This window comes from Taudactylus pleione, unplaced genomic scaffold (genome assembly GCF_031769625.1).
Source record: "Taudactylus pleione unplaced genomic scaffold, aTauple2 ptg000201l, whole genome shotgun sequence".
Classification (NCBI taxonomy): domain Eukaryota; kingdom Metazoa; phylum Chordata; class Amphibia; order Anura; family Myobatrachidae; genus Taudactylus; species Taudactylus pleione.
The window spans coordinates 18,346,485-18,373,601 of NW_028284603.1; the positions used below are offsets into that span (position 1 = coordinate 18,346,485).

Genomic DNA, 27,117 nt, shown 5'->3' on the forward strand with positions numbered 1-27,117 from the left:
AGTGTATTGATTGACAGAATATTGATTTAGTCTACTAAGTAATCAATATTTTAGGTATTTGCATGAAATTAATTGACGAAATAATGCACACAGTTTCCGTGATAAAATTGTTGTTTCCGACAGATATTACTGTACTGCCATCTTTCGAGTGTCCGTTACAGTATTACAGTTCTCATTATAGTAATAGCTTTTGTCTACTTTCAAACCAATTGGCCACTAACGTATAACTTTTTTTTTTTTCTTTTCACTTTTATTTGTTGCTAGAATGCACTGCAAGTGGCCTAATGTAATGTCTTTTTCAATTTTCAGCAAAATTTTAGGTTTTATGAAGAGCAAAAACCTTCCCATTACGGAGCAAGTTTTCAATTCTCTTATTAAAGGACATGCCAGATCGGGGTAAGGTGTTTCAATGGAGCTTAATTGGCCACAAAACTTAAAGTACAAAATAATGCAGTGCTAAAGGACATCTAGTGCAATAGAAGTAGATAGAAGCTATTTGATAATTCTGCATTATTTCTACCACTGTTCTGTAATTGTCTTCAAGTTCCTCACACTTTGATGCATGTTTACACTAAACCATGGCAACCAATCACATTTGCTGTCATTGTCTAACTTGCACTAAGCAGATGAAAGCTAATTATTCGCTAAATCTTGTTTTGTCTTCAGTAGTTTTACACACAACAGATCTGCTCTGCTTTAATAAAAAAAAATCTCCCATAGAACTTGACCTTATATTGGTTATCTAAAGTTCAGAATATATCCTCTTTCCACTTCTTAGAATTGAACATTTCAAATATCCTTCTTCTGAATCTTTGCTTAGTAGTTTGTTAATATAGAGAGACATCTGTGTTATGTTCATTGGTCTTTTATTCATGTTTCCTCTGTCTTATCTGTGTGTCCTTTTCCAGAGACATGGATAGTGCCAAGAACGTTCTATCGGTAATGCAGGATGCTGGAGTAATGCCTAGACACACCACATACTCTGCCTTGATGAATGCGTATGCTGAGAGAGGAGATATTGAGAGCATTAAACAGGTTTGTGTGTAAATTCACTGAATGACTTGTTCATTTTAGTGTTTGATTATTGGAGAATAGATATTTTTAAGGATAGCGTAAATGATACTAATGACTTGAAGCTGCTTCCATTTAAATAGAAGCAACAGGGTAGGTATGATTCAGTCACCTAATATATAGTGTTCAAGGTCATTTGATAAAGTTGCATAGTGACAAATACAATTGAGAACATTTAATGAAAACAAATAATTTTATTGTAAGGATGCAAGCTTTTAAAAGCTGATATATATTTTCTGGGTTGAGTTCAAAGGTCATTTAATGACTATAAAACAGAAAAACTTTTGCTATCGGCGCTAACCATAATATACTGCAAATTTTTGTGTGTTCAGCAAATAAAACAAAGGGGATTTTGTCATGATTTGATCAAAGCATTTAAGCCTGCAGCCCAGCATCAAGGGACCCCATTTTTCTGCAGGTCCCTAACACTAGCATATATGCCTAGCACATCATTACATTGCAGTTACATGTACTCACCTCCTAGATACAGAGGGACACCTCTATACAGGGGCTGGCTGTTAGCCACACCCAACTAGTCTTTTTATAGCCTTAATTGAAAGCTGCCATGATAGCACAAGGCAAAATTTTGAAACAAAACAGAAAAGAATGAATATGCCCGCGCTCGGTTTTACCAGCAGCATGGCAATATTAATGCCATAATTGTATACACAACAGAAAAACTTTTGCTATCAGCACTAACAATAATACACTGCATTTAATGACTATATCGGCTTAGTGACCAAACAAGACTGCGCTAATTAAAAAAAAACACACTACTAGACTGTGAGATAGCAGAAATACAATAACAGTCAGGGCTCCTTCTATTCAAAAATTAATAATTTAATCACATTTGATATATTTGACCACACATCACATTAATTTAAAAATAACAATGTAATTAGCAAAATCCACGGTTATATAGATATCTCAATACTAATGACCTAATAAGGTACTTTGTAGGGCCTTCTGGAACAGGTACATATATGACTCTAATAAGCTGGTATTTAATCCATAAAGGAATGAGTCCAAAGGCAAGTGGAAATCTGTGTGGAATGGAATGTACAAACGAAGCATACAGTTCCTTTAAGGACAGGAATAACGAGCTGACACAGGGCCTGATTCAGACCCGCTCGCGAGCGCTGGCAAGCAGGTTGATGGTGCCCTAGTGCGCATGTGCACGACGGAGGCTGCTCCGTCGTGCGCATGCGCGAGACCCGGCTAGCGTCGGGGAAGCCGTCGCTCCGTGTCTCGCACCAAAGGGGGCGTGCTGTCGATGGTGAGTGACAGCACGGCCCCTTTGGTGGGCGTGCCGGGGGCGTGGCTGCCAGACGGAGGCGTTCCCATGGGAACGCCTACCGTCTGGGTCCGGCCCTACTGACATCACTAGTGATGTCAGTGGGAGTGATTTTGGCTCTGATAGAGCCAAAATCACTCCAGGGCTTGCGGTCACCGAGACCCTACCGCAGGGTCTCGTCGCAAGCCCGATGGTCGCAATGGTCTTGACCATCGCGACCATCTTTTTGGCCGCTCGCATATGCTGTGGGTGGTCACCCACAGCTATGCGAGCGGCCAGGAGGTCGCTCCAAGCTTAGGTAGGAGGGCCCTGATTCAGAGCGAGCGCTCTGGTCAGATTGTCCGGCTCTGAATCAGGCCCACAGTCTTATCCCAGATCCTGTATAATTACCACGCTTGGGTCAGTTTGTGTTATGCAGATTTAATTAAGCGGCATTCTGAGCTGGGATATGGCGCACCAGCAGTCTCTCAGTCTCCCGTTGTTGAACAGCTGATAGAGCCGCGTGTGTGTATCCGGAATCAAATAACAGCTCAGTGAGATTAGGGTAACGACTTGCCGTATCTTCTCCGTCTAAGTCCAGAAAGTGTTCCAGTACGCCTGTAAACTTGACACACTAGGGTGCTAATATTCAGGGATCTTTTAACGCGTTTGGCCCCTTCACATAGAGGCTCTTTGAAAAAGACCATACTCAACCGCCAATGTTTTATGCAAGTGCTTTTTTAAGTCTCTTGTAACCGACAATACTTCTGTAAGTAAATGTAACTTTTGTGTTTTCATCAGATACTGGATACCAATGGAAGAAACATGACAGACAGACATGTAATGTCAATTGTGTTGTCTCTGACAAAGTCTGGGCACACTCAGCATGCTCCTGTTGTATTTGAATACCTGGAAAATGGCCCAGGCTATACACAAGGTAATGACTACACAATGCATATGAATATTTACAGAAACATCTGTGAACTATAGATGTCGTTTAAATCAGAAAAATGTAGTGGGCGTCCAGAATAATGGCAATAATATGGCACCTACTGTAAAACAAAAGGAGAATCGAAGTTTCTAAGGAGGCTTCTTAGCAAATATACAGGTACTACAACGCTGATGTACATTTCCTTATAAATCACAGTCCTGACGTTCCTGTGATCTATGGCCCTCATTCAGAGCCGTACGCTCTGAGCAGAGCGCACGCTCTGAATGAGGGCCGGGCTCCATGAAAATGGAGCGTCCTCCTGGACGCTCGTATAGCTGTGGGTCACCACCCACAGGCTATACGAGCGTGCATTGTGATGGCCGCGATGGTCGTGACCATCGCGACCATCGAAATTGCGTGCCGGAGCCTGCGGTTGAGGTTTTCAACCGCAAGCTCCGGAGTGATTTTGGCTCTATCAGAGCCAAAATCACTCCCACTGACTTCACTAGTGATGTCAGTGGGCCGGCTTTTGACGGGAGGCGTTCCCGTGGGAACGCCCCCGTCAGGGAGGCACGCCCCCGGCACGCCCACCAAAGGGGGCGTGCTGTCAATCAACATTGACAGCACGCCCCCTTTGATCGGACACAACGAGCGAAGGACTTTCCTTCGCTCGTCGCGTCTGGCGCATGCGCACGACGGAGCTCCCTCCGTCGTGCGCATGCTCAGTCCATAACATCGACCCACTTGCGAGCGGACAGCCGCTCGCGAGTGGGTCTGAATCAGGCCCTATATTCCATTTGGATGCTATTACTTTGCAAAAGTGTACTATGACGGTTTGTATGATTGTCAGTAATGTAAAATACTTTTGAATTTATTGAGTGCCTCATATAAGCAACCTGCAATTGTTTGAAATGGTAATCTGTATTCTAAGAAATAATGAGCTGTTGCTTAAAAAAAAAATTATAGACATTCCTTTAGGCTTAGGCTGGTATCCAATTACCCCCCGATATAGTTTGTTTTTTTTGCCTAAAATCCCTGTTTGTTTGCCGGTTTCTTTTTTTATCATTGTATCCTATTTGTTCGGCCAAACAAATAGGATTATTCGTCTGAAAACACATAGGATCCACGATAAGTTTACAGATCTGTGTTTTCACCATTCTTGCGACAAAAACGCAACACTTTTCGGGAATAATTTTTCGTGCTACATCCGGTCCTGAAAAGAAAAAAAATCCAGGATAAGTGCCAGTGTCTGGCCGGACTTCAGGGCTCATTGGACAGCTCCCGTGCGGTTCATTAGCAGCAGTGGTAATTTACCGCTGCTAATTGGATACCGCCTTTAGTGTCTCATAATCATATATGCTCATGGAACTCTTGGGTGCATATCGGACTCATGTCCGGCATTTGGAATCCCGGCAGCAGTGGAAATCCCGATCGTCCTCAACTAAGTTTTAGCTAACCTAATTCTACCCCCTAACTCTAACCCTCCCTTAGGGGTGCCTAACCCTAACCTCCCCCCAGTACCTAACCCTAATCCCCCCTCTAAGTACCTAAACCTAACCCCCCCCTTCCCCGCTGCCTAAACCGAAGTCCCCCGGGGGGGGGTGCCTAACCCCCCCTATCCCTAGCCTTATTGCCTTAACATAATCTCCCGGGGTTTGCCTAACCCTAAGTTCCCCCCACTGCGGCTATCCACGCACGGCGTTCCTTCTTTCTACTTCAGGGTCCATAGGGGGTCCACAGGGTTGACCTTGGGGTTATAGCTGGAACAGGATCCATGGGCACCACACAGTTAAGCTTTTAGCTCCCAGGATGCACTTGGGTCCTCCTCTATACCCCGCCCCCGAGCCACAGGCACCTCAGTGTAAGCTGGTGCCCGGCCGGAGTCGGTCACCGCGCAGGGGGGCTGCAGGAGCAGCCCCCAGAAGCTTTTTATTTTAAGTTAGATTTTATTTATTTTAATCTTTTTACTACAGACGGCAGCGAAGGGCTGTCTGTACAGACGCCCACGCTGCCGCTCTGATCCCCGACTGGCGCCGCGACGCCAGTACTGATCTGGGGATCGCGGCGGGAGGACAGAGTCCGTACTAGCCGGACTCTGTCTACCTCCCAGGACTGCTGCCGGAGTCGCCGGGGATTCAGGTAAGCCGCGCGTCGCTGGCTAGCGGCGGCGCGCGGAATGCCTTAAATGCAGTCCTTTAGCCTCCGGTCCTGGGGACAGACCGGAGGCTGCTGGCAGTGGCGGCGGGCCCCCCCATAACCCGTGGGACCACTAGACCACCAGGGATAAAGGGGCAAGCGGGAAGCCAGCATCCCTGGGGTTATGGCCAGCCAGGGGAGGAAGCCTTCCCTGTCAGCGGCTCCTCCCCTCAGCTCAGCGCGCCTTTCAGCACGCAGTCTGGCGTCGCTGAGCTGCAGTTACACGGCCACTCCTCCTCTGAGGTCTCCAGCGGCCATTTTCCCAGTGGCAGCGCAGATCTCAGGGAGCACGCGGACCGGTCCCCCTGTGTACACCTCTCCCCTGATTAAGGACAGCGTACACAGCACTATAGCCCTCCCAGACACTGAATCTGGGCAGGTTGATTGTAGTGTAAAGGTGCAGTGAGTATATCTTCCTGCATGGTATGTGACTATTGCTAGTGCTGCCGTCTGTGCTTATTTTCTACTTACTGTCAGCTTATACCTATCCCTTTACTTCTCCTACAAGCCCTACAGGTGTGTGGGGGAGGGGCGTTTCTACTGACCTCACTTATATAGATCACGTATTTGTGAGGTCCGTCACATACAGTTGTGTGCTACTCAGTGCCATATTGTGGGCTGTTGTTCAGCACCCCGGTGAGTGCGTTTTACTTCTACCCTGGTGCCAGATATATAATATATTCTGTCATGTCAGACGAGGAGGTTGAGCGCTCAGTGGCTCCGGTGTTGGCCTCCTGCGGACGCTGTTCTGCAGGAGTAGATAGGGAGGATTTGTCACAGGATGGCCTGTGTAGTCGATGCCAGGTGGCTCCTGGCCCATCCAGACCTTCTCTGGCACAGGAACCACCGTGGGCGATGTTTTCTCAAGTGCTGGTGTCTATTGCGGACCGTCTGTCGGTCCCGACTGCTCTCCCTACTAGGGCGGTGCCCCAGCCGACCATCCCCCATTCCCCGGGTGTCCCGCAGTTATTGCGGAGTCCTCCTGGGTCTCAATCAGTAGGTCCGTATGCGGGGTTGCCTATGTATATACAGGCTTCCCCTGTGCCTGCACAATTTGGCGGCCGCTTCCTCGGCTTTTCAGTCAATGTTGCAGACTGACATGCCTTCTAGGATTTCAAAACGCCCACTCATGACACGGGCTGCTCAGGTATCGGACTCAGAGGGTTCCTCAGATGATGGGGAGGTCCCTGATGACACTGACTCGGACGCCTCGGTCCAGGAAATGGATACCAAGTCGTCCATTAATGTGCGAGCACTAGTTAGGGCGGTGCAAGCTATTCTTCTTATAGAGGATGAGGCACCGGTTCCTAAGTTGAAGTTTCCTAGTTTCAAAAAAACTAAGGTGGCTTCTGCGGTGTTCCACCTGTCGGATCAGTTGACTGATCATATGGCGGTAGCTTGGCAGGCGCCCAGTAAGAGATTCCTTCCTCAGAAGCGGTTGGCTTCTAATTACCCCTTCCCTGAGGCACATTGTAAAAAATGGGAAACTCCACCGGCGGTGGATTCCCATGTCACCCGTTTAACTCGGGGCGCCACCTTACCATTACCGTCGATATCCTCGCTGAAGGATCCCACGGACAGGAAAGTTGAGACTTGCTTAAAGTCTATTTACTCCCTCTCCGGGGCGGTGGCCCGACCGTCCATGGCCATCTCCTGGGTGGCCAAGGCCATTGAGGGGTGGGCCAATGCATTGGAAGATACCTTCCCAGACGACGCTCCGGATGTCCAGCGGGCGTTGTTGGGACAAATGAGGGACGCTGCTTCTTACATTGGTGAAGCTTCTTTAGATGCTAGTCTGCTGACCTCGCGGGTATCGGCTGCAGCGGTGTCTGGCCGCCGATCCTTGTGGTTGCGGTCCTGGAGAGCGGACTCTGATTCAAAGAAGGGTCTGGAGGCCTTACCTTTCAATGGGGAATTACTATTTGGTCCGGACTTGGACAAAATAGTGGACACCCTGGCTAAATCCAAGTCGGCCTTCCTCCCTTCGGCGGCACTGCCTGCTAAGGTTCGGAGTTCGGCTTTTCGTTCCTTTCGGGTTCAGGGTAAGGCGAAAGGTCAGTCCTTCCCGAGACAGTCTGCGAGTAAGACTGCCTCTAAACCCAAGAAGCAAGCCTGGAGTGCTCGGCGCCCTTCTTCCAAGCAGGAAGATAAACCTGCGGCCTGATGGGACGGGCCTCCCTCTGGGGGACCTCAGAGTGGGAGGTCGACTTCTTCTATTTGCCCAGTGCTGGCACAATACCACCACGGATGCCTGGGTTCGAGAAGTGGTCTCCCAGGGGTACGCCCTGTCTTTTCGGCACAGACCACCCCACCAGTTTTTCTGCACAAGTCCTTCTCAGGACAAGACCAAGGCGTTACAGGTTCAGGAGGCTATAGAGTCCTTGCTGAAAGCAGGGGTCATTGTTCCCGTTCCTCTATCACAACGAGGGACGGGGTATTATTCGTCTCTGTTTCTGGTGCAGAAACCCAATGGTTCTCATCGCCCTATCCTCAACTTGAAGTCTCTGAACAAATTCCTCAGAGTTCCCAAGTTCAGGATGGAAACGTTACGTTCCATCATTCTGGCGATGGAACCGGGGGATTACATGGTGTCCCTGGACATCCAGGACGCCTACCTCCATGTTCCAATAGCATTTTCACACCAGTGGTATCTGAGGTTCGCTATCCTTCAACACCACTATCAGTTCCGGGCGCTACCCTTTGGTCTCTCCACGGCACCAAGGGTGTTCACGAAGATTATGGCGGTCATGGCCGCACATCTTCGGAACCAGAATGTACGGCTGCTGCCGTATCTGGACGACCTCCTGTTGCTGGCGAGCTCCCCGGAGGTACTGCTTCAACATCTCCACCTGACGATCGCTTGCCTGCAAGCACACGGGTGGTTGATAAATTGGACAAAGTCCTCCCTGATTCCATCACAGCGGATGGTTCATTTGGGAGCCCTGCTGGATTCGCGTCAGCAAAGGATCTTCCTGACTCCGGAGAAGGTCGCCTCCCTACAGCTGCGGATACACATTCTATCAGAATGGAACGGGTTACCTCACCGGATCCGCTCTCAGGTGCTGGTGTTGTCTCCGGACGTTCGGCAATCTTTGGCTTGGTGGCTTCAGACAGCTCATCTGGTCGAGGGGCGCCCATTTTGGATCCCGGACTGGGTCCTGCTCACGACGGATGCCAGTCTCCGGGGTTGGGGGGCAGTGACCGGCTCTTTGTCGCTTCAGGGTCGTTGGTCAGCGGAAGAAGCACTTCTCCCCATCAACATCCTGGAACTGCGGGCAGTATACAGGGCCCTGCAGTCGTCCGGCCCCGCTCTTCACGGAAGGGCGGTACAGGTGCAGTCCGACAACGCCACCACGGTGGCGTATATCAACCACCAAGGCGGAACTCGCAGTCAGGCAGCGATGTCGGAGGTGTCTCGTATCCTGACTTGGGCGGAGGGTCACATTCCGGCGATCTCGGCGGTCTTCATCCCCGGAGTCCTCAATTGGGAGGCGGACTTCCTCAGCCGTCACGACGTGCATCCCGGGGAATGGTCGCTTCACCCAGAGGTGTTTCAGCTACTCGTGGACAGGTGGGGACTGCCGGAGCTGGACTTGATGGCCTCCCGTCACAATCACAAGTTGCCCGTTTACGGGTCAAGGACAAGAGACGCAGGCGCAAGTCTGGTGGACGCGCTGTCGGTGAAATGGACGTTTCACCTGGCGTATCTGTTTCCTCCGCTATCCCTGCTTCCTCGGGTTCTGCGGAAATTCAAGCAGGACGGCGGCATGCTCGTGCTGGTAGCTCCGGCGTGGCCCAGACGTCCTTGGTACTCCGATCTCAGGAGCCTCTCCATCGACGCTCCGTACCTTCTTCCTCAGCGTCGGGACCTGTTGTCTCAGGGGCCCTGCCTTTACCCGGATCTGGGTCGGCTGTCTTTGACGGCGTGGCTCTTGAGACAGCCGTCTTGAGGTCTCGGGGCTTCTCCAGTTCGGTTATTGGTACCATGCTCAGGGCACGCAAGCCTGCTTCAGCACGGATTTATCACAGAGTGTGGCACACTTACTTTCAGTGGTGTGAGTCCAGACATTATGATCCTCAGGTGTTCAGAGATTCCAGGATCTTGGAATTTCTTCAGTCAGGATTGGATCTCGGCTTACGCCTTGCATCTCTGAAGGTTCATGTGTCCGCCTTGTCCGTGTGGTTTCAACGGCGGATTGCAATACTACCAGACGTTCACACCTTTTTCCAGGGTGTTCTCAGGATCCAGCCTCCCTTTGTGCCTCCTGTGGCTCCTTGGGACTTGGCGGTGGTGCTACGGGTCCTGCAGGGTCCTCCGTTTGAGCCTCTTGAGGCGGTGGAGCTCAAGTGGCTGACATTTAAGACGGTTTTTCTCCTGGCAATTGCTTCGGCCAGGAGGGTGTCTGAATTGGGGGCGCTTTCCTGTCGCCCTCCTTTCCTGATTTTTCACCAGGACAGAGCGGTGCTCCGCACTCGTCCTGAGTTTTTGCCCAAAGTGGTCTCGAAGTTCCACATTAATCAGGAACTTGTTGTGCCAGCTTTTCAGTCCCCTGATCTTTCAGCTGGTGAGACTTCCTTAGATGTGGTCCGGGCGCTTAGAATTTATGTAGACCGGACGGCTTCGGTTAGGAAGTCTGATTCCTTGTTTATCCTCTTTGGTTTTCACAAGAGGGGTTGGCCTGCCAACAAACAAACGTTAGCCCGTTGGCTTCGTTCCGTTATTTGTGAGGCTTATGCACAAGAGGGTTTACCTGTGCCAGCCTCTGTTAAGGCTCATTCCACTCGTTCTGTGGGTCCCTCTTGGGCTGCTAGAAGTGGCGCTTCTGCTGTTCAGCTGTGTAAGGCGGCCACTTGGTCTTCTATTCAAACGTTTTTGAGGTTCTATGCGTTTGACACCTTCGCCTCTCAGGATGCTTCCTTTGGGCGCCGGGTGCTCCTTTCAGCACAGGAGCGTCCCCGCCCTTAGTTGAACTGCTTTGGGACATCCCCAAGGTCAACCCTGTGGACCCCCTATGGACCCTGAAGTAGAAAACAGGAGATATGGTAAGAACTTACCTTTGTTATCTCTGTTTCTACGAAGTCCATAGGGTCCACAGGGCGCCCGCCCTAACGCACCTGGCTTCAAATGGGCTGTGTGGCTGGTCACCGGTTTTCCGTCTCCTATTGCTGTGAGTATGGTTTCTTGTGTGTTCCAGTCTTCCTTCTCTCTGTTCCATATTCTCCTCCGGCCTAGGCTGCTTACCAACTGAGGTGCCTGTGGCTCGGGGGCGGGGTATAGAGGAGGACCCAAGTGCATCCTGGGAGCTAAAAGCTTAACTGTGTGGTGCCCATGGATCCTGTTCCAGCTATAACCCCAAGGTCAACCCTGTGGACCCTATGGACTTCGTAGAAACAGAGATAACAAAGGTAAGTTCTTACCATATCTCCTGTTTTCGGGATGTCGGTCCCCCGGCGTATGTCTAATGACAGGCGTCGGCATATCGACGCCTGTCTTTAGACCCTTGCCGGGATATGACAGTCGGGGAGCTGGCTGTCGGGATTAGGTCCGCCGGCTTCCCGACTGCATACATGCATATCTTATATCCTTTTATTTACCAGTAGTATGAGTAACTACTAAATTACATCCACGGCCCCTCTGTGTTTCTCGGTTACTACTACGTTACTACATTCAGAAATTTCCGACAATACATCCCATGTTGATTCTCCCTTATTTAATGAACTTTCGCAGAGGGCTCAATGCAGCCTAGTTCTGTTATTGATTTCCTTTCTTACAAATAAAAAATATTTAAACATTAATGTGATGTGTTAGAAGAAATGACATAGACCCTAAATTCAAAGACTATTATAATTAACACTGGTGTTTTGTGACCCGTATAAAAGCACTATGGAGTGTTGTGCCTATATGGTCACAGAATATGTTACATACATACAGTACATTTCTCAGGGGATGCATAATCGCATATACAGTAATCCCCAATTTTGCGCTGTTAATTGGTGTATCTATGATTCCTCCTGCCATTGTTTCTGCTTACCGTTGTATGATCTGCCCAGTCAATGTCTTCTCTTTAGAAACGCCCAGGCCCTAAGTTCTGTTTGTAAGCCATGGCATGAGGCAGGTTGGGGTGGACTGCGCATGCTTCATTTATGAGACGATGATGAGGTCTTCATCAGGCAGCTGAAAGATTAGCATAACATCGAAATTTTAAAGCTTACTATTGACGTACCAGTGGCTTTAAATTAGGGATGTGCGGGTTCGGATTTACTCGGTTCTTATCGCTACTTTACCGCAAGTTCGGATTAGTTCAGATTTATTTTATTGGCTATCCAAAACACGTGATAGCCAATAAAATGCCGGTTTGAGATCAGAGTAAAACCGAACCCGCTCATCTCTACTTTAAGTAGAGCGTTAACTCAAAAGAGCTGTAGAGGAACAGTTCAAGATTGAGGAGCACTGTTTATTTTTCTTGCCTAACCCACCTTTCCTGCAGCCTAACCCTTAACACAGCCTAACCCCCCCTCCCCACAGTGCCAAATCCTAACCCTAATACTTGCCATCAGGATTCTGGCGCCTGGGATTCTGACTGCTGTCGCGATACCGACACCGGTATTCTGAGCACCAGCATCCCGGCCGCAGGGATGTCCATTACATCTCGTTACAATAACAAATAAAAAATACATTCAACACTTATCTGATCACCTTACCATTCAAAATCTGCTAGTATACTCATTAATAGGACTATTCAATATGGGAGCGAAAAGTCCGTGCTGGACTTTTATAAAATCTCCGAAAACGGAAACCTGCAAAGTGGGATTTGCGTAAAAGAACGAAATTTTCCTTGAAAAAATTGTAGGACCCCCCTAAAGTTGTAAAAACATGGGGGATCACTATGGGTACCCCCGTTTTAGCCTGCAAATGAAAGTCGGGGATTTAAATAGCTGCGGCAGGTGTTTTTTTCCCGACATTGAAGAAGTGATGCAGAAGAGCAGTTAGGTTATTTTTTTCGTTTTTTTAAGTGGTCACATCAAATTTGGGGTACATGAAAATGGGTACTAGCATATTTTGATGTCCCTAAAGTAAGTTTTAAAAAATTCTGCAATTTTGCACCTGCCGCTATAAATCTCTTCTAGAATACACCTGCTGCATATTTGCAGAATAGCCCTGAACCTATTTCCCTAGTTTTAAACAATTTTTTCCCTTTTTTTTTTTTTCACCCCAAATTTTAAATTAATTTTTTGGGGTGTCCCGTTTTTTTTTATAATTTTTTTTTGACAGCTATTTTTAAAATTTCATTCCCAAGGGTGCAGGCTTTTTTTTTTTTTTTTTTTCTAAGCCTGCACCCCTAAACCCCAATTCTGCACTTTTTTTCGCCACCTATTCAGTGGTGAAAAGTTATCCCCGTTTTTTTTCAAAGACTTTTCGAATCTGCGAAAAGTCTTTGAAATTGAATACAGTGTAAAAGCAAAACCTGCGATAATGACGTCATAGGTGCAAAAACATCGCAAAAACTGAGTTTTCGCTCCCATATTAAATACCCCTATAAGTCAGCAACCGTTCTTGTGGGCAGTGGCATAGTCGAAACCAAAATACACCTGGATATAATTGTGCACTATTAAGGTGTCTGCACACATGTAAAGGAGCAATTTTGTGTGTTGAAACCAAACAGTCCCTTTTAATTTCAGACGTTTCAACCATAGCATAACTCTTATCTTTTGTAACAAATGTTTTCCTTACTTGCCCCTTTTACTTATGTACGTATATCAGAACTAAACTAATATGCTTGTATTTCACATTTGATAGAGCTCATAAATCTCTGTTTGACGTTACTGACGGGCGGCTATGAAGATACAGCTTTGCAGGTCGCAAAGATGCTGCCTATGGAGAAATCATCTGATGAGAGAACGGAAAGGCAGCCTGGGAATTTCTTTCTACAACAGTGCGTTAGGCTGAACATGGTATGGCCTGTTTCATATTCCTTCTACAGCCCTGTCCAGAGGAAAGATACGTGCTATTGTTAGAGTTGTTTTAGTGTTATATCAGTAATGCTCTATCATAAACACATTGTCTGTAAACATGGCAGAATGCTGGACAAAGTAGGTGGTGGGTTTATTTACCTTACATATATGGGATGTAGTGAATTTACCGACGACCAGGTTGCCGGCTGCCGGAATCCCGACGTCGAAAGCTCGACCTGGGATTAAAAATAGACACCTATCTTTAGCCCGACGGCAAAATCCCGACAGCCGGCATCCTGAATGAAGGTAAGCGGGGACAGGTTCTCATTAGCCGGGGATGGGGGGGGTTAGGTTAAGGCAACCCCAGGAGGAAATTAGGATTAGGCACCCCCCCGAGAGGGTTAGGGTTGGGCTCTGGGCTAGGGGGGGGGGGGGGGTTAGGGTTAGGCACCACTGGGGGAAGGTTAAGGTTAGGCACCCCCACGGGAGGTTTAGGATGTGGGGGGGGGGGGGGGGAGGGGATTAGGCACCACTGGAGGGAGACTAGGGTTAGACGCCACTAAGAGAGGGTTGGGAGGGGGGAGGGTTAATATACTTACAAGCCCCTGTCGGGATGTTGAACCTTCAGGATGCCACTGTTGGGATATGAAGCTACTCAGTCGCCGGTATTTCATACCCATTCCACATATACATGTTATGTTCTTTAAGCATGTCTGAAGCACTGAAATCACCTGCAAGTTTGAAATGCACGATTTAAATCCTTATAGCATGCACTTAGTGCCTGATTCAGTACGAATCGCAAGTGCAACCACAGACGTAGATTGAGCGATTGTTTGCCATTGCGCATACGTATAAGCCGCACACTTTTCATCTTTAGAACCTTCAGTAAATCTACCCACTATGACTTTCCCCTGCATTCTCTCCAAAGTTCTTTCCATGCCTTAGACCAGTGCTTCTGAAATCCAGTCCTAGAGACACAGGAATATTGCATGTTTCCCATATCTCCTTGCTGGAGCACATGTAGACCTTACTGACTGACACATTTATAAAAGATCCACATGTGGTTCTAATAATTTCACTTGTGATTCTATGAAGAGACCTGAAAAACATTTTTTCTGTTAGGGTGCCCTCAGAACTGGATTTGAGAAGCACTGCCTTACACAATATTGAAATGATGTGTTTGTATGGGCATGCAGTCAAGTCATCTCATTTAGGGGGAGATGTATCAAACCTTGGACAAAGATAATGTACCAACCAATCAGATCATAACTTGCATATTTCAAGCACAACCAGTAAAACGACACTTAGGAGCTGATTGGTTGGTATTTTATCTCTCCACTGTATCTATCTCCCAGGCTTGATACATCTTCCTCCTTGATCATTTATAGCAAGTTTCTGAAGGCTGGCAGACTTTGTGCAGCTATTGGATGCCAGAAGTCACATGGGAACAATGGACTTACCAGTACATGACATTTTTCACACACTCATTAATACCCATGAAAATTAATGTGTGCCTAGAAGGTGACAGGCGATGCAGACAGTCATTCTCTGTACAGCACTGTATGGTTTACAGGGCGATCCTTACTGGTCCACACACCTTGTCTTTGTCAAGGCTTGGCTGGTGTGTGTGCGATGGGTTGTCTTAAATAGGGGAAGTCGTAAATACCTCCTGTATGATCCCGGAAGTGGGGCATCCATCTACGGAAAGGGCTTAAAGGAAGCTTTTAACTATTAGAGCCGCTGCAATTTCCAGTTTCGGCGAGACTTTTACAATTTTTTTAAGGAGGCAACCCACGGCCCCAATGGACAGATACTGTGTAGTGCCATAAACTGAGGTCCATTAATCCCGACTGTATTACCTATGATAAATGGCTCCGGGAAGCAGTCGGGAAGCCGACGGACGGAATCACAGTCGGCTTCCCGACTGTCTAATCCTGGCAAGGGTTAAATGACAGGCGTCAAGATACTGTCATTTTACTTACGCTGGGAGCCCGGCATCCCAATTGAAGGTAAGCCGGGCGTGGACAGATGCGGGGGGTAGGGATAGGTTAGGGGCTCCCGGGGTGGACTTAGGGTTAGGCCGCCCCCCCCGGGAGGGTTAGGGTTTAGGCAGCAGGGAAAGGGGGGGTTTGGTTTAGGCACTTTTGGGAGGTTAGGGTAAGTCACTCCTATGGGAGGGTTAGGGGGGGGGTTAGGTTAGTTTATACTTACCTTTAGCGCAGTCTGGATCTTCACCATACGGCCGGCGGTGAATCATACCGATCCCATAGCTCCAAGCACAGATAGCAGACACCTGCCTCTACCCGAACTTCCATCAACACTGTCCTCTGTTGCGCTCTCATTTGCCATCCTATCTCTGCATGATGGTAAAAAGCAGAGGCAACAGGGACTTCTTAGTGTTGTACTATTCTATTTCATCCACACACACCCCCCAGTTTACCTTAGTATTATGTATTATTATTATTATCATCATTTATTTATATGGTGCCACAAGTGTTCCGCAGCGCCTTACAAAGCACATAAACAAATAAGCGACTTACAATACAATGCACGGACAAGGATAATAAACATTGCTATATTAGCGACCTTTACACCCACATAAGCAGCCAAGTGTTAGTTGCCCTAGTGGGGAGTAAGAGATAAATGAAAATACAGTAGGGAGAAGCACGAGAGTAGAGCACCCTGCTCAAAAGAGCTTACATTCTAAAATGGAGGGGCAGACAAACAGGAGTGGCACAGATGGGGTAGGCGGGGAGGAAGGAAGATGTAGCAGCAAGTTAAGATGAAAGCTGGAAGGCTTTAATGAAGTAGTGGGTCTTAAGAGCTCGTTTGAATGATTGTAGAGAGGTGCAGAGTCTGATGGGGAGAGGGAGGGAGTTCCAAAGGTGGGGAGCAGTGCGGGTAAAATCGTGGAGACGGGAATGGGAGGAAGTAATCAATTGGCATGAGAGGCGGCGTGTATAACGTGAGCGAAGAGGGCGGACAGAAGAGTGAAGGGAGATGAGATCAGAGATCTAAATCGGAGAGGAATGGGTGAGGGCTTTGTAAGTGAGTGTGAGAACCTTGAATTGGGTTCTGAAAGGGAAGGGGAGCCAGTGGAGGACCTGTAGGAGAGGGAGGCAGATGTAGAGCGTTTGGAGAGGAAGATGAATGTTATGAATCGTTCACTGGAAGTTTTGTAGCAAGATTTATGTGAAATGTGATTATGCTTATATAAACTGATATAAAATGTGTGTATTTTAACTTATATGAATGTGCTGGGTGGAACTAAGGGGGTCATTCAGACCCACTCGCGAGCGGCAGTACGCTCGCAAGTGGGTCGATGGTCCCCACTGCGAATGCGCTCGACGGAGGGAGCTCCGTCGTGCGCATGCGCGAGACCCGGCGAGCGAAGGACTTTCCATCACTCCGGGTGTCGCACCAAAGGGGGCGTGCTGTCGATGTTGATTGACAGCACGCCCCCTTTGGTGGGCGTTCCGGGGGCGTGCCTGCCAGACGGAGGCGTTCCCATGGGAACGCCTACCGTCTGAAGCCGGCCCCACTGACATCACTAGTGACATCACTAGTGATGTCAGTGGGAGTGATTTTGGCTCTGATAGAGCCAAAATCACTCCTGGCCTTGCGGCAGGGAAACCCGACCGCAGGTTTCCCTTGCAATTCCGATGGTCGCGATGGTCAAGACCATCGCGACCATCTTTTTGCACGCTCGTATATGCTGTGGGTGGTGACCCACAGCTATACGAGTGTCCAGGAGGACGCTCCATATTAATGGAGGAGGGCCCTGATTCAGAGCGAGCGCTCTGGTCAGAGCGTCCGGCTCTGAATCAGGGCCTAAAATCACATCTGTGTGATTATAATACCTTAATTGACACATTATAATGTTTCTGAGAAATCACAATTGTGTAATCTTGATATTTCACCGATATATTGTTATCCTTGATTGAATTTGTGTAATTCTGATACATTTTGATACTAGGGCTGATTGAAAAGTAAGAGACTGATTTTGTTTAAAATCCAGAATGAAATGACTCTACAGAAGGGGTGGCAACCCGCTGCTCTCGGCCGCATGCAGCACTTTTGTTTTTGCCATGCGGCTCGGCAGACCCCACTGGAACTGTAAACGCTGGCCTCCTGAAGCGATCAGAGGCTAAAGACGCCTCTGATCGCTTCAGAGGGAAGAGTTCCCCGTGATGCAGTGAGCAGGCAACGTCAAGATGTCACCCGCGATGTGAGGAGCCTGTGCCTGCTGTGTCCAACAGGAAGCGACAGCAGGCTGCAATGACACATGTGGGCTGGAATGACAAGGGAGGAGGCTGGAGTGACACATGGAGGAGCTGTGTATTATGTGAATCTTGCTTTTTCTGTGTATTCTATGTGGTTCTGGATTTCAAAATGTATTTGATGTGGTTTTTAAAACAAATTTTATGTGGCTCTGGCTTTTTCAGTGTATTTTATGTGGATTTCGTTTTTAAATGTATTTTATGTGGATCTGGCTTTCTCAATGTATTCTATGTGGTTCTGGATTTCAATATGTATTTTATGTCGATGTGGTTTTTAAAATGTATTTTATGTGGATCTGGCTTATTTCTGTGTATTTTATGTGAACGTGGCTTTTTCAAAGTTTTCTATATTGCTCTGGCTTTTTCTTTCACTTCAACAGTGAAAAATGTATATTGGGAAGATTATGTAAATTGTGTATTTTCAATGTCCTGGGCTCACCCCCAGTGTGACTAAAAACCTGCAAATGTCATACCGGAGGCGTATGCACAAAAATGGTACGTGGCCTTGTGACAGCTAGGCCACGCCCCATTTTTGCGCGTACATGCTGTCAGCTCTTTACCAGGACTACAGATATTTTTTGGCTCTTTGCCTCTGACTGGTTGGCCACCCCTGCTCTACAGGATCTGAACATTTTTCTCTTTCAAAGTAGCGTCCTATACATTCAATAAATTTTTTTGCAGCGTTTCAACAACGATTCAAAGACGTGCAGTACACTGTTTTGTGACATCACTTTTAGCGTTACAGCTGTGGCATTTTCTTCATCATCTGTTGAGAACTTCTTTGGGCACAGTTGTTTTTTCAGGGTTAGGAATGCCCAGAAATCACAGGGAGCGAAGTCCAGACTATATGGAGAGTGGTCCTGTGCCGTCCCATTAATTTCAGATAGTGCTGCCAATGCACCAGCAGCAACATGTGGTTGGGCATTGTCAGAGCAAAAACCACTGTTTCTTCAGCAAATGGCTCCACACAAATGGGTTTTCAGGACGTTTGCATAGTAGTCACCATAAATTGTCTGTCCACGAGGAACCAAGTGCTGTAGGATCATACCGTGCGCATCAAAGAACAGCAGAAGCATGACTTTACACGCCGAAGGAATAACACTGAATTTTTCGGACGGAGGCGAATTTGCGTGTTTCCATACACTGGACTGTTTGGATTCCGGATCATAATGACAAATCCACGATTCGTCACATGCCACAATTGATGTCAGGAAATCCGGTATCCTCTCGACATTCGAATGGTGTTCTTGCACGATTCAACTCGTCATCTCATCTGCTCTTCTGTGAGATTTCTGGGTACCCAGCTAGCATACACATAATGCATTTTCAGTTCCTTTGTCACAATATACTCGAAAGAGATGCCAAGTTTTGCGTAAAGTTAACCTTCTGTCATTTGGCAACATCTCCGCAGCTTTGGCAATGCTGAAATCTGTAACTGCGGTGGATGGTCTCCCAGAACACGCTTCATCAGTCACTTGCGAATACCCTCTTTGAAGTGCTTCCACCACCGAAATACTGCAGCACGGCTAATGGATTCCCCACCGTATGCTGGCCTTAACAGTTAATGAGTTACATTTCCGCTTTTTCCAAGTTTAACACAAAATTCAATCCACACATCTCTGACGTAATCTCACAGACACCTCTTCCTCATCCGCCATGACGAAACATACGAAGATCTTCCACTCGCTGTGACCAAACAAAGAATTCTACGGCAGTCCAACTGCTGGTTCAGATATATCGATGTATGAGCTTCAGCATAGCGTTGCCACGTCTACCTATTGGACTGAAAAACAGAGGCAGGCTCGTTACTTTTCAATCAGCCCTCGTACATTGTTATTTTAGACTGTAATAAGGCATTTAAGGAATATCCCCTTTTTACGCTCTGGGTGCAGTTTCTAATTAGTGAATTTATTCTGTGTATGCAATAAATGCATTCCCTTTTTTCTTCATGTGTAGTTTTATATTATAAGATTTTTGGTACAACTTGCATAATAACAATTGACACTTTAATGGCTTTGGAATTTATTATAACCTGTTTATACAAAATTGTGGAAATTGACAGTACCATTGTCCACTTTGCCTATGATCTAATCTTAAAACTTATCTGAAACATTTATCCGCCAGACAAATTGAGTCTTTGACAAATCTCCCTTAATGTTACACTAATTTAAAGGGATCTGTGCTCAAATTACAGAAACACTCTTACCATTTATCAAGTTTTTCTTTTTAACAAGGGCTGATTATTCACGTCTTATCTAGATGTCCCATTTTTAAAAAAAGTGTATTAATAAAAGGGTTTGCTTTCAATTAACAACCATTTTGATATTCAATGATAAGAGTGCCCCATTTAGGAATTTAGCACCTTAGAAAAAACTTTTTTTTTGTTCTTTAGCAATTTTGGAAATGTTGCCAGACTTGCCTTAGTGCACAACTGCTCATTCATGAACCTGCAATGTGTGCTGCTCCAATTGTAATGTAAATGTGCTCTTCCCCAATGGATGCCTGAAGACAATGTAATTCTTATACCTACATCCTTTGGAGCTTTGTTAGATATGGCGCATATCCATTATACCTTCCACCTGTTGAATTTGCACAGTTGAACCCTCTGTGAGCTCCCTCACTCTGCACCGACCTCCGCCTGGCATTGCCCAGGTTGAAGAATAGACCTTGAAGGTTTCAGAAATCAGTGCAGAACCGAAATCATTGCAGAGCAGAAATCTCTGCAGACCAACATTGGAGACCATGGCATATGAAAATGTGCTTGGAGAAATCAGGAACGGTCAGTGCAGGTGCAGTGTGACATCCTCTGACTGCTCTTCCATTGGAGCTCTGCCTGCCCCTCACTGGTACAGTGCATTTTTAGGCACTGGAAGACATCTTGAGTGAACATGTTTAAACAAAAAATTCATATCAGAGACTCCATGACCTACTTGGTGGCCACCATGTAGACCTCCATCGCTCTGACGAACTTCAAACCTAGCCAAAGAGCTACCAAATTTGGTGGAGCTAGGTACAAAACTCTGGCTGTGCATAAAGGAGAAACAGCCAGGCACACACTTTCTTGCTGATTATATAGATAGACAGCTACTTCTGTATTACAACTGCATCATAACTCTCTTATTCAGAATCCATTGTTAAAGTAACTTTGTCATAAATCATCTCTAAAAAAACAATAAACTTTAGCTATCAAACAACGGAGACCATTCATGATAGTGTTGTGGGCCTCTGGTCATAGTTTGCGCTTGTAGTCGTGTAAAATGCCCCACTCTGTTCCAGCACACAGATAATGCATAAGCTTTCAAGATGTTTGTTGAAGGAGGGATACTTCGGAATACAAGCGGTTACTTTTAAAGAGTACCTGTAGTCAGATACTAATAATTCCAATGTTATTAAAGTGCTTCTTTAGCATTGTGGGGTAGATATATGAAGCAGGGTTATGGGGTTTATTGGTATCAGCGCACATTATGTGCACTGATACCGCTTCTCTCACATGTAGTAATGTGGCGAAGTGTATGCAGTGACGGGCCCCATCATTATCAAATGTATCAACGGTTAGTGGCACTGACCGTTCTGATAGCTGCAGCTGTCATTGCCCTACCACAGTAGGGACAGCACTGTCCCTGGCTGCGGCGGCTGCTGGGCTTCGGGCTGTGCATTGGAGATCTCGCAATGTTTGTGAGATCATGTGCATGCCCAGTGGAGCGGGCCGAGAGGTGAGAGACAGCGCATCAGCACTAAACTCTGTCATGGATCGCCGGAGGGGGGAGTTTTCACTCCGAAGGAGGAGATGTTCTTACATCACTTCACTTCAGTACTGTTTCTTGCTTCACTCTAGTAAAGAGGCGAAGCAGGAAGAACAATAGCAGCACGATCCTTGCCGCTATAATACATCTCCCCTAGTGTTCCTTTTCGGTCTTGTATTTGGCTTTTGACAAATTTCTCTCAAAATATATATACGAGTGAATGTAGATGACGCAAACACCCCTTTATCCTTTTCCATTGGATCATACACCCAACCTCTTGTATTGTGCAAGGATGATCACACTTCATTTAGGGGGGAGATGTATCAAACATTCTAAAGATGACTATTAGAGAAGGTGCCCATAGGAACCTATCTATCATTTATCTTGTTCATGCTATAAAATAACAGAATCTAAGTGGTTGATATGGCCAACTTATCCATTTGTCCTCTTTAGAAGGATTAATTAATCTAACCTTTAGTAGCAGGATATCTGTGTGGAAATAACATGCAGTGTTCTCCCCAGGCTGTTTTCTGCGGGCGCATTGCCCAGCAGAAACAGCCTACCACCCGGCACTTCCCCCCCAGCCCCAATGCACCGCATTCCCGGCCACCCTCAATGTGTCCTTTTTGACACGGATGCCGGATGCGACGCCGAGCTGCGCCGACGTCACGTTCTTCACATTGGAGGCTCCGTGTCCGCCGGCAATAAGGACATGTTAGCGAAGGTTCCAGGTGACGGGACACGGTGCATTGGGGGCGGGGGGAGGTGCCGTGTAGGGGTCGTGGCATTGGGGCAGGGGGATGTGCCGGGCAGGGGACACTGCATTGGGGCAGGGGAGAGTGCCGAGCAGGGGATGTGGCATTGGGGCGGGGGGTACTTGTCCATCACAGTGCAGGGGGCGGTGTCAGGCTGGAGGGCAAAGATCCCTCCTCCTGTATAAAAGTTCAGGTGGGAAAAGTCACCTGAACTGATTGAAGAGAGCCTGCAAGTGGGGCCAGTATCTGTAGAGCTGTATAAAAAATATATTCTGTGTAGCCTGCAAGTGGGGCCAGTATCTGGGCCTCTAAGAAGCAGAGAATTAATATATAAATAATTTCAAGTTTAAATCATTATAAGGTCAGGATTTAAAACATTTTATTATTGCGAAGGCCCCCTCCCGGCTACTTCTTGATGCCACTCGGCGGAAAAAAATTCTGGGGAGAACACTGACATGATTCAAGGTAAGAGAGAGCAGACAGAAGTATACTAAATGCTCATCTCTGCAACTAGACTTACTAAAACTATCATAGGAACTAGGTGAAGTTATGTACAACACATTAATTTGTTATTTTAAATACAAAGAGGAATCAAAACTATAGGGTTACGTTCAATGTAGCTCTTTTCCTTTGTTAGTTTTCCTAGAAGATACAGTAATGATGAAAACCTGTGATTAATGTTGTCACGCTGGTGATGACTCTACTTAAGACACCTGCAAACCAGAATGACTTGAGTTCTGGAGCTGGAACTCACGTTCTTACATTTTCCATAACTTGACACTCCTTCTATAACACACTATATTGGACAATAACGTGTACATGTTGCCTCCACACTATAAATGCTGTACACTTGAAATTAAAACAGACTGTGTGTTTTTAATTGTGAATGTTTTTTTTCTCTTTAAAGCCATTAAACCAGCTGAAGAAGTACGCTGATGAGATGTTGGCATCCAACTTGCACAAAAATCCCTTATTGTATCTTCTGCACTGTGCTTTGAAAGACCACGAAACAGGTACTTTTTTTCTTCTGTATTTAGCATTTATATATATTAATAATCCTATTTCCTGCTGTTCAATCATAAAATAGATTTTTTTTTTTTAAATATATCTTTGCGCAGAAATGTAAATTTTAAATTTAATAGAGAACTGATCCCTTTTAAAGGCGATGAAACTGAACTTATTACAGGGTCTTTCTGAGATTTTATAATGCCACACTCTTGCCTAAATACTAAATAGGTTTGTGTAACGGTGGATAAAAAAATGTATATTCCACTCCCCTTACTTGAAGGTTCCTCTCTATGTGGTTACTCCATCTCCACTTTTGGGGTCCTCTGATGAAATCAGGCCTCCAGGTAGAAGAATCTGACTTATATAGCAGCCAACCATGGTGTATTGTCAGGTCCTCTTGTTGTCCCATTGCCCTGCTTCAACCCATCAACCTAATTTCTTTTAGTTTTTTGCAAATAACTAACTAATTTCATTGTCTGACAGATCATATTCTCCTTTCTGAAGGCCTTAAGCCCCAGTTGTGCAGGAGAGGGATCGTACAGGGGGGAAAACTCTATTCTATATTTTTTGTTTAACAGGAAGGTAGCCGTTTAGTGAATGACTTGCTCACTAGATCTAGTGATAAGCTGAGTTTTAGTTCCTAGAGGAATTATGTAAGCCACTCTATCACTGTAATAGACCATTTTGATTGGTGGCAGGAGTAGAAACAAGGTCTAACAATCCTGAGTGATTATCCATGTTCTTTGTTTTTAGATTTGGCGTTTGAGCTCATGAAAACCATGAAGAAAGAGGGCTTGCCTCTCAGGACGCACTACTTCTGGCCTCTGCTTGCTCACTTCCGTAATGAGCATAATATACAAGGTTAGCTCCTGCATGTTGCTGTAATAAGTGGTTGTAAGACCCAACGCCATATGTCTACCCTATGCTTACAAATTATCTTAATAGGCTCTTGCTCCCCTGTCGTCAACAGCTACCAAGCATCACCCTTATCACAAGCTTTTGCCAAATCTTTTATTTGTTCATAACATGGAATGACTTTAAATTTGCCTTGTCCACATTGGTTACTGAAAGTTACTACTGCACTTCGTGTTCTTAGAATTGTAAAATGTATTTCCTACCATACTAGTAGTACATAGGGAAATCTGCTTTTATTAAATTATTACTCTATAAAAGTTCTAATGGATCCAGAACATATGCTTAATTAGAAAGGAGTAGAGTGAAATGTATTGGATTTCCTTTCTTGATTCTCAGATTAGCTTTTAACTTAGGAAATCATTTAAACATTTCCAGGCATGGGCTTTTCACAAAAGTTAATAAAAATGTAGTGTGACCCTATAATATACATTTGGATTTTAAAGGATTAGTCAATGTATTCTCAAGGGTTATTTTAAAATCAACAGTTGGGAGCTCAGCATATGCAATTATCTGCGAACAATCCGCTCCCACTGAAAGAACAAACTCATATGTAGGTAATTATTCAGTACATTCAGGCACAGTGTCCACAAACTAAGTAAATTAGACAGGAATTTGTGTTTATCAATCCGTCTCTTTACATTTAATAATACAAGATACAAAGGCTGAAGTTTCAGTCATTTAAAAACTTAATTTGAGAGTAATACAGTAAATGTGTGAAATGGTTTTCATTTGATCTTGGTGTATATTAGATGACGTACTGGTCAATTAGGGCCTCTTGGGCACAGATTATAGCTCCAAAAAATAATTTTGCTAAATTTGTCTAGGTCTTGCGAGAACTAACAAAATCTCTAGCACCAGTAGAGTTAAGTGTAAATCTTACAGTCCAGTGGACTGCTGATTTAATCACTTTTTTATTTCGAGTATGATAGAACAGAGCGGAGTATAGCAATCTAGACATACAGCATACGCTTTCCGCCAAATGTATGACTGACCTGCCTAGGTGGTAAGCGACAGTTTAATCTCTTTTGGAGCATTAAGTGGTCCTAAGTATTTGCAACACTTTTCCTCGTTACACATGGGACTTCATGAAAATGGGGCTAAATTAAAGAAATATATTACGTTTTTTTTTTTTTTTTTTTTTTTATTTCGAGAGTACCGTATATTAATTCTTCCAGTTGTATTAGCGGTATTTCACAAGGTGTAATCTCATAAAAAAGATGCTTTTAACAGAAGTACTTTCCCCTTGGGAAACCAAAAAAGTCTTTTATATCTTATCACGCTGTATAATGCACCGTAGATTGAGATGCGAAATTGTTAGCGTGACACTAGGTGACAAACAAATGCACAAAAAAGCAAAAAAAAAAGAAAATGCTTTTAGCTTATTTAGTCTTGTTGCAATTTCAGCTAAAATATACATTGACATTAGTGCTCGGGGAAAAAACTCGGAAGCAAGTATTTCCTAATTGGCTCTGGCTAGTAGTTTCGGAATTTGTTTTGAAAGCTGCTTTTTGAAAGTTATCCAATGGCATTTAACCCCATAAGCTTTGGGTTGGGGTGGACTACCTAGGTATGTATAACTTATCTATTATTTTTAGGGATGAGTTTGCAGCGCGTTGCTCCCTGGGTTGGTATGGCTGGACTGCTTTGGGGGGGGGCACACTATAACACACCATTTAGCACTTTCTTAACACTTATTTTTATACTAATACCACTTTATTTAGCATTTTAATTACACCCTTCACCTGTGTATCACCTTTTAACACATAGCTTTTGATTTATTAATATTATTAATAACACTTACTAACCCCTTAGTCTCTCACTGGTGTGCTGCCCTGGGGTGGATGGCCTTTGCTGGCTTTTTGGGGTTCCGCGCCCGCCCCAGACTTTGACTTGGAAGTAGGAATCTCCAGTAATCGGAGGACGGATACTTTTGGCTAGATTATCTTTATAATGCTTTTGTTCCTTAAACATAGTTAAGCAAATTACACACTATGCATTAATTGTTCTGATCAGCCAATTCTTGGCCGCCTAGTCCGATTATTGCACAGTGTGTACACAGCACATAGGGTCAACAGTCGTTCGAAAACCCATCGGATCTGCTCCCAATATCATGAGTCCTGCATGATGTTCATCAGTCCCGATATGGTGCTGCAAATGTAGTGTGGTAGTGATTGGACCATTAAACACACCTCAACGGTAGAACCAATAATTGAACTATAAATCGGATGTTCTCTGGATTGTTTCAGCTCTTGGGAAAATAAAGAATATAATGCCCTACGTGACCACATCTATGCAAATGCTCTGATTTGCCTTGTCTGTTCTACTCGGAATCGGTATGAAATACCGCCGGCCGCACGGCCGACGGTTCGATTCCCGGCAGCCCGACAGTGCTGGAAATCCCGATCGTCCTCAGTTAAGTATATACTAATCTAACCCTAACCCTCCTTAGGGGTGCCTAACCCTAACCTCCCCCCCAATTGCCTAACCCTAATCCCCCCTGTGTGTGCCTAACCATAACACCCCCCTTTCCCGCTGCCTAAACTTAAGTCCCATGGGGGGTGCCTAACCCCAAGTCCCCCCCGGGGCTGCCTAACCCTCCCTCCCCCTAACCTAACCCTCCCGGGTGGGCACCTAACCCTAAGTCCCCTCCCGGGAGCCCTAAACCTAACTGTCCGCTCGCGGCGCCCGGCATCCCTTCGATCTGGATGCCTAGCGCCTGTCTCCCGGCGTTGGGAAAATGACAGGCGTCTAGATATAGAGGCCTGTCATTTAACCCACGCCGGGATACAGCAATCGGTAAGCCGGCTGTCGGGACCACGTCAGCCGGTTTCACGATATCATCCCGTTCTACTTATAACCTCATATCCCATGCCTGCTTTCCAGTTTTCTCTAGTGCTGCATTTCCACACACAAGTCTAGCGCCAGTCCTAATTCCTGTAGTCTCTCTGCCTACTCTCTATCTCTCTCTGCCTACTCTTTCTCTCACTCTGCC

At 45.9% G+C, this 27,117-nt stretch overlaps 1 protein-coding gene across 1 annotated transcript in view; it reads left to right on the forward strand.

The window, feature by feature from the left end:
- LRPPRC (leucine rich pentatricopeptide repeat containing) overlaps positions 1-27,117 on the forward strand; it is a 219,141-nt gene that overhangs the window by 37,447 nt on the left and 154,577 nt on the right. The window contains exons 6-11 of the mRNA XM_088477278.1: positions 310-396; positions 909-1,035; positions 3,146-3,281; positions 13,270-13,424; positions 23,110-23,215; positions 23,964-24,071. Coding sequence (XP_088333404.1) covers positions 310-396; positions 909-1,035; positions 3,146-3,281; positions 13,270-13,424; positions 23,110-23,215; positions 23,964-24,071 — 719 coding nt within the window. The remainder of the gene's footprint in view (positions 1-309; positions 397-908; positions 1,036-3,145; positions 3,282-13,269; positions 13,425-23,109; positions 23,216-23,963; positions 24,072-27,117) is intronic.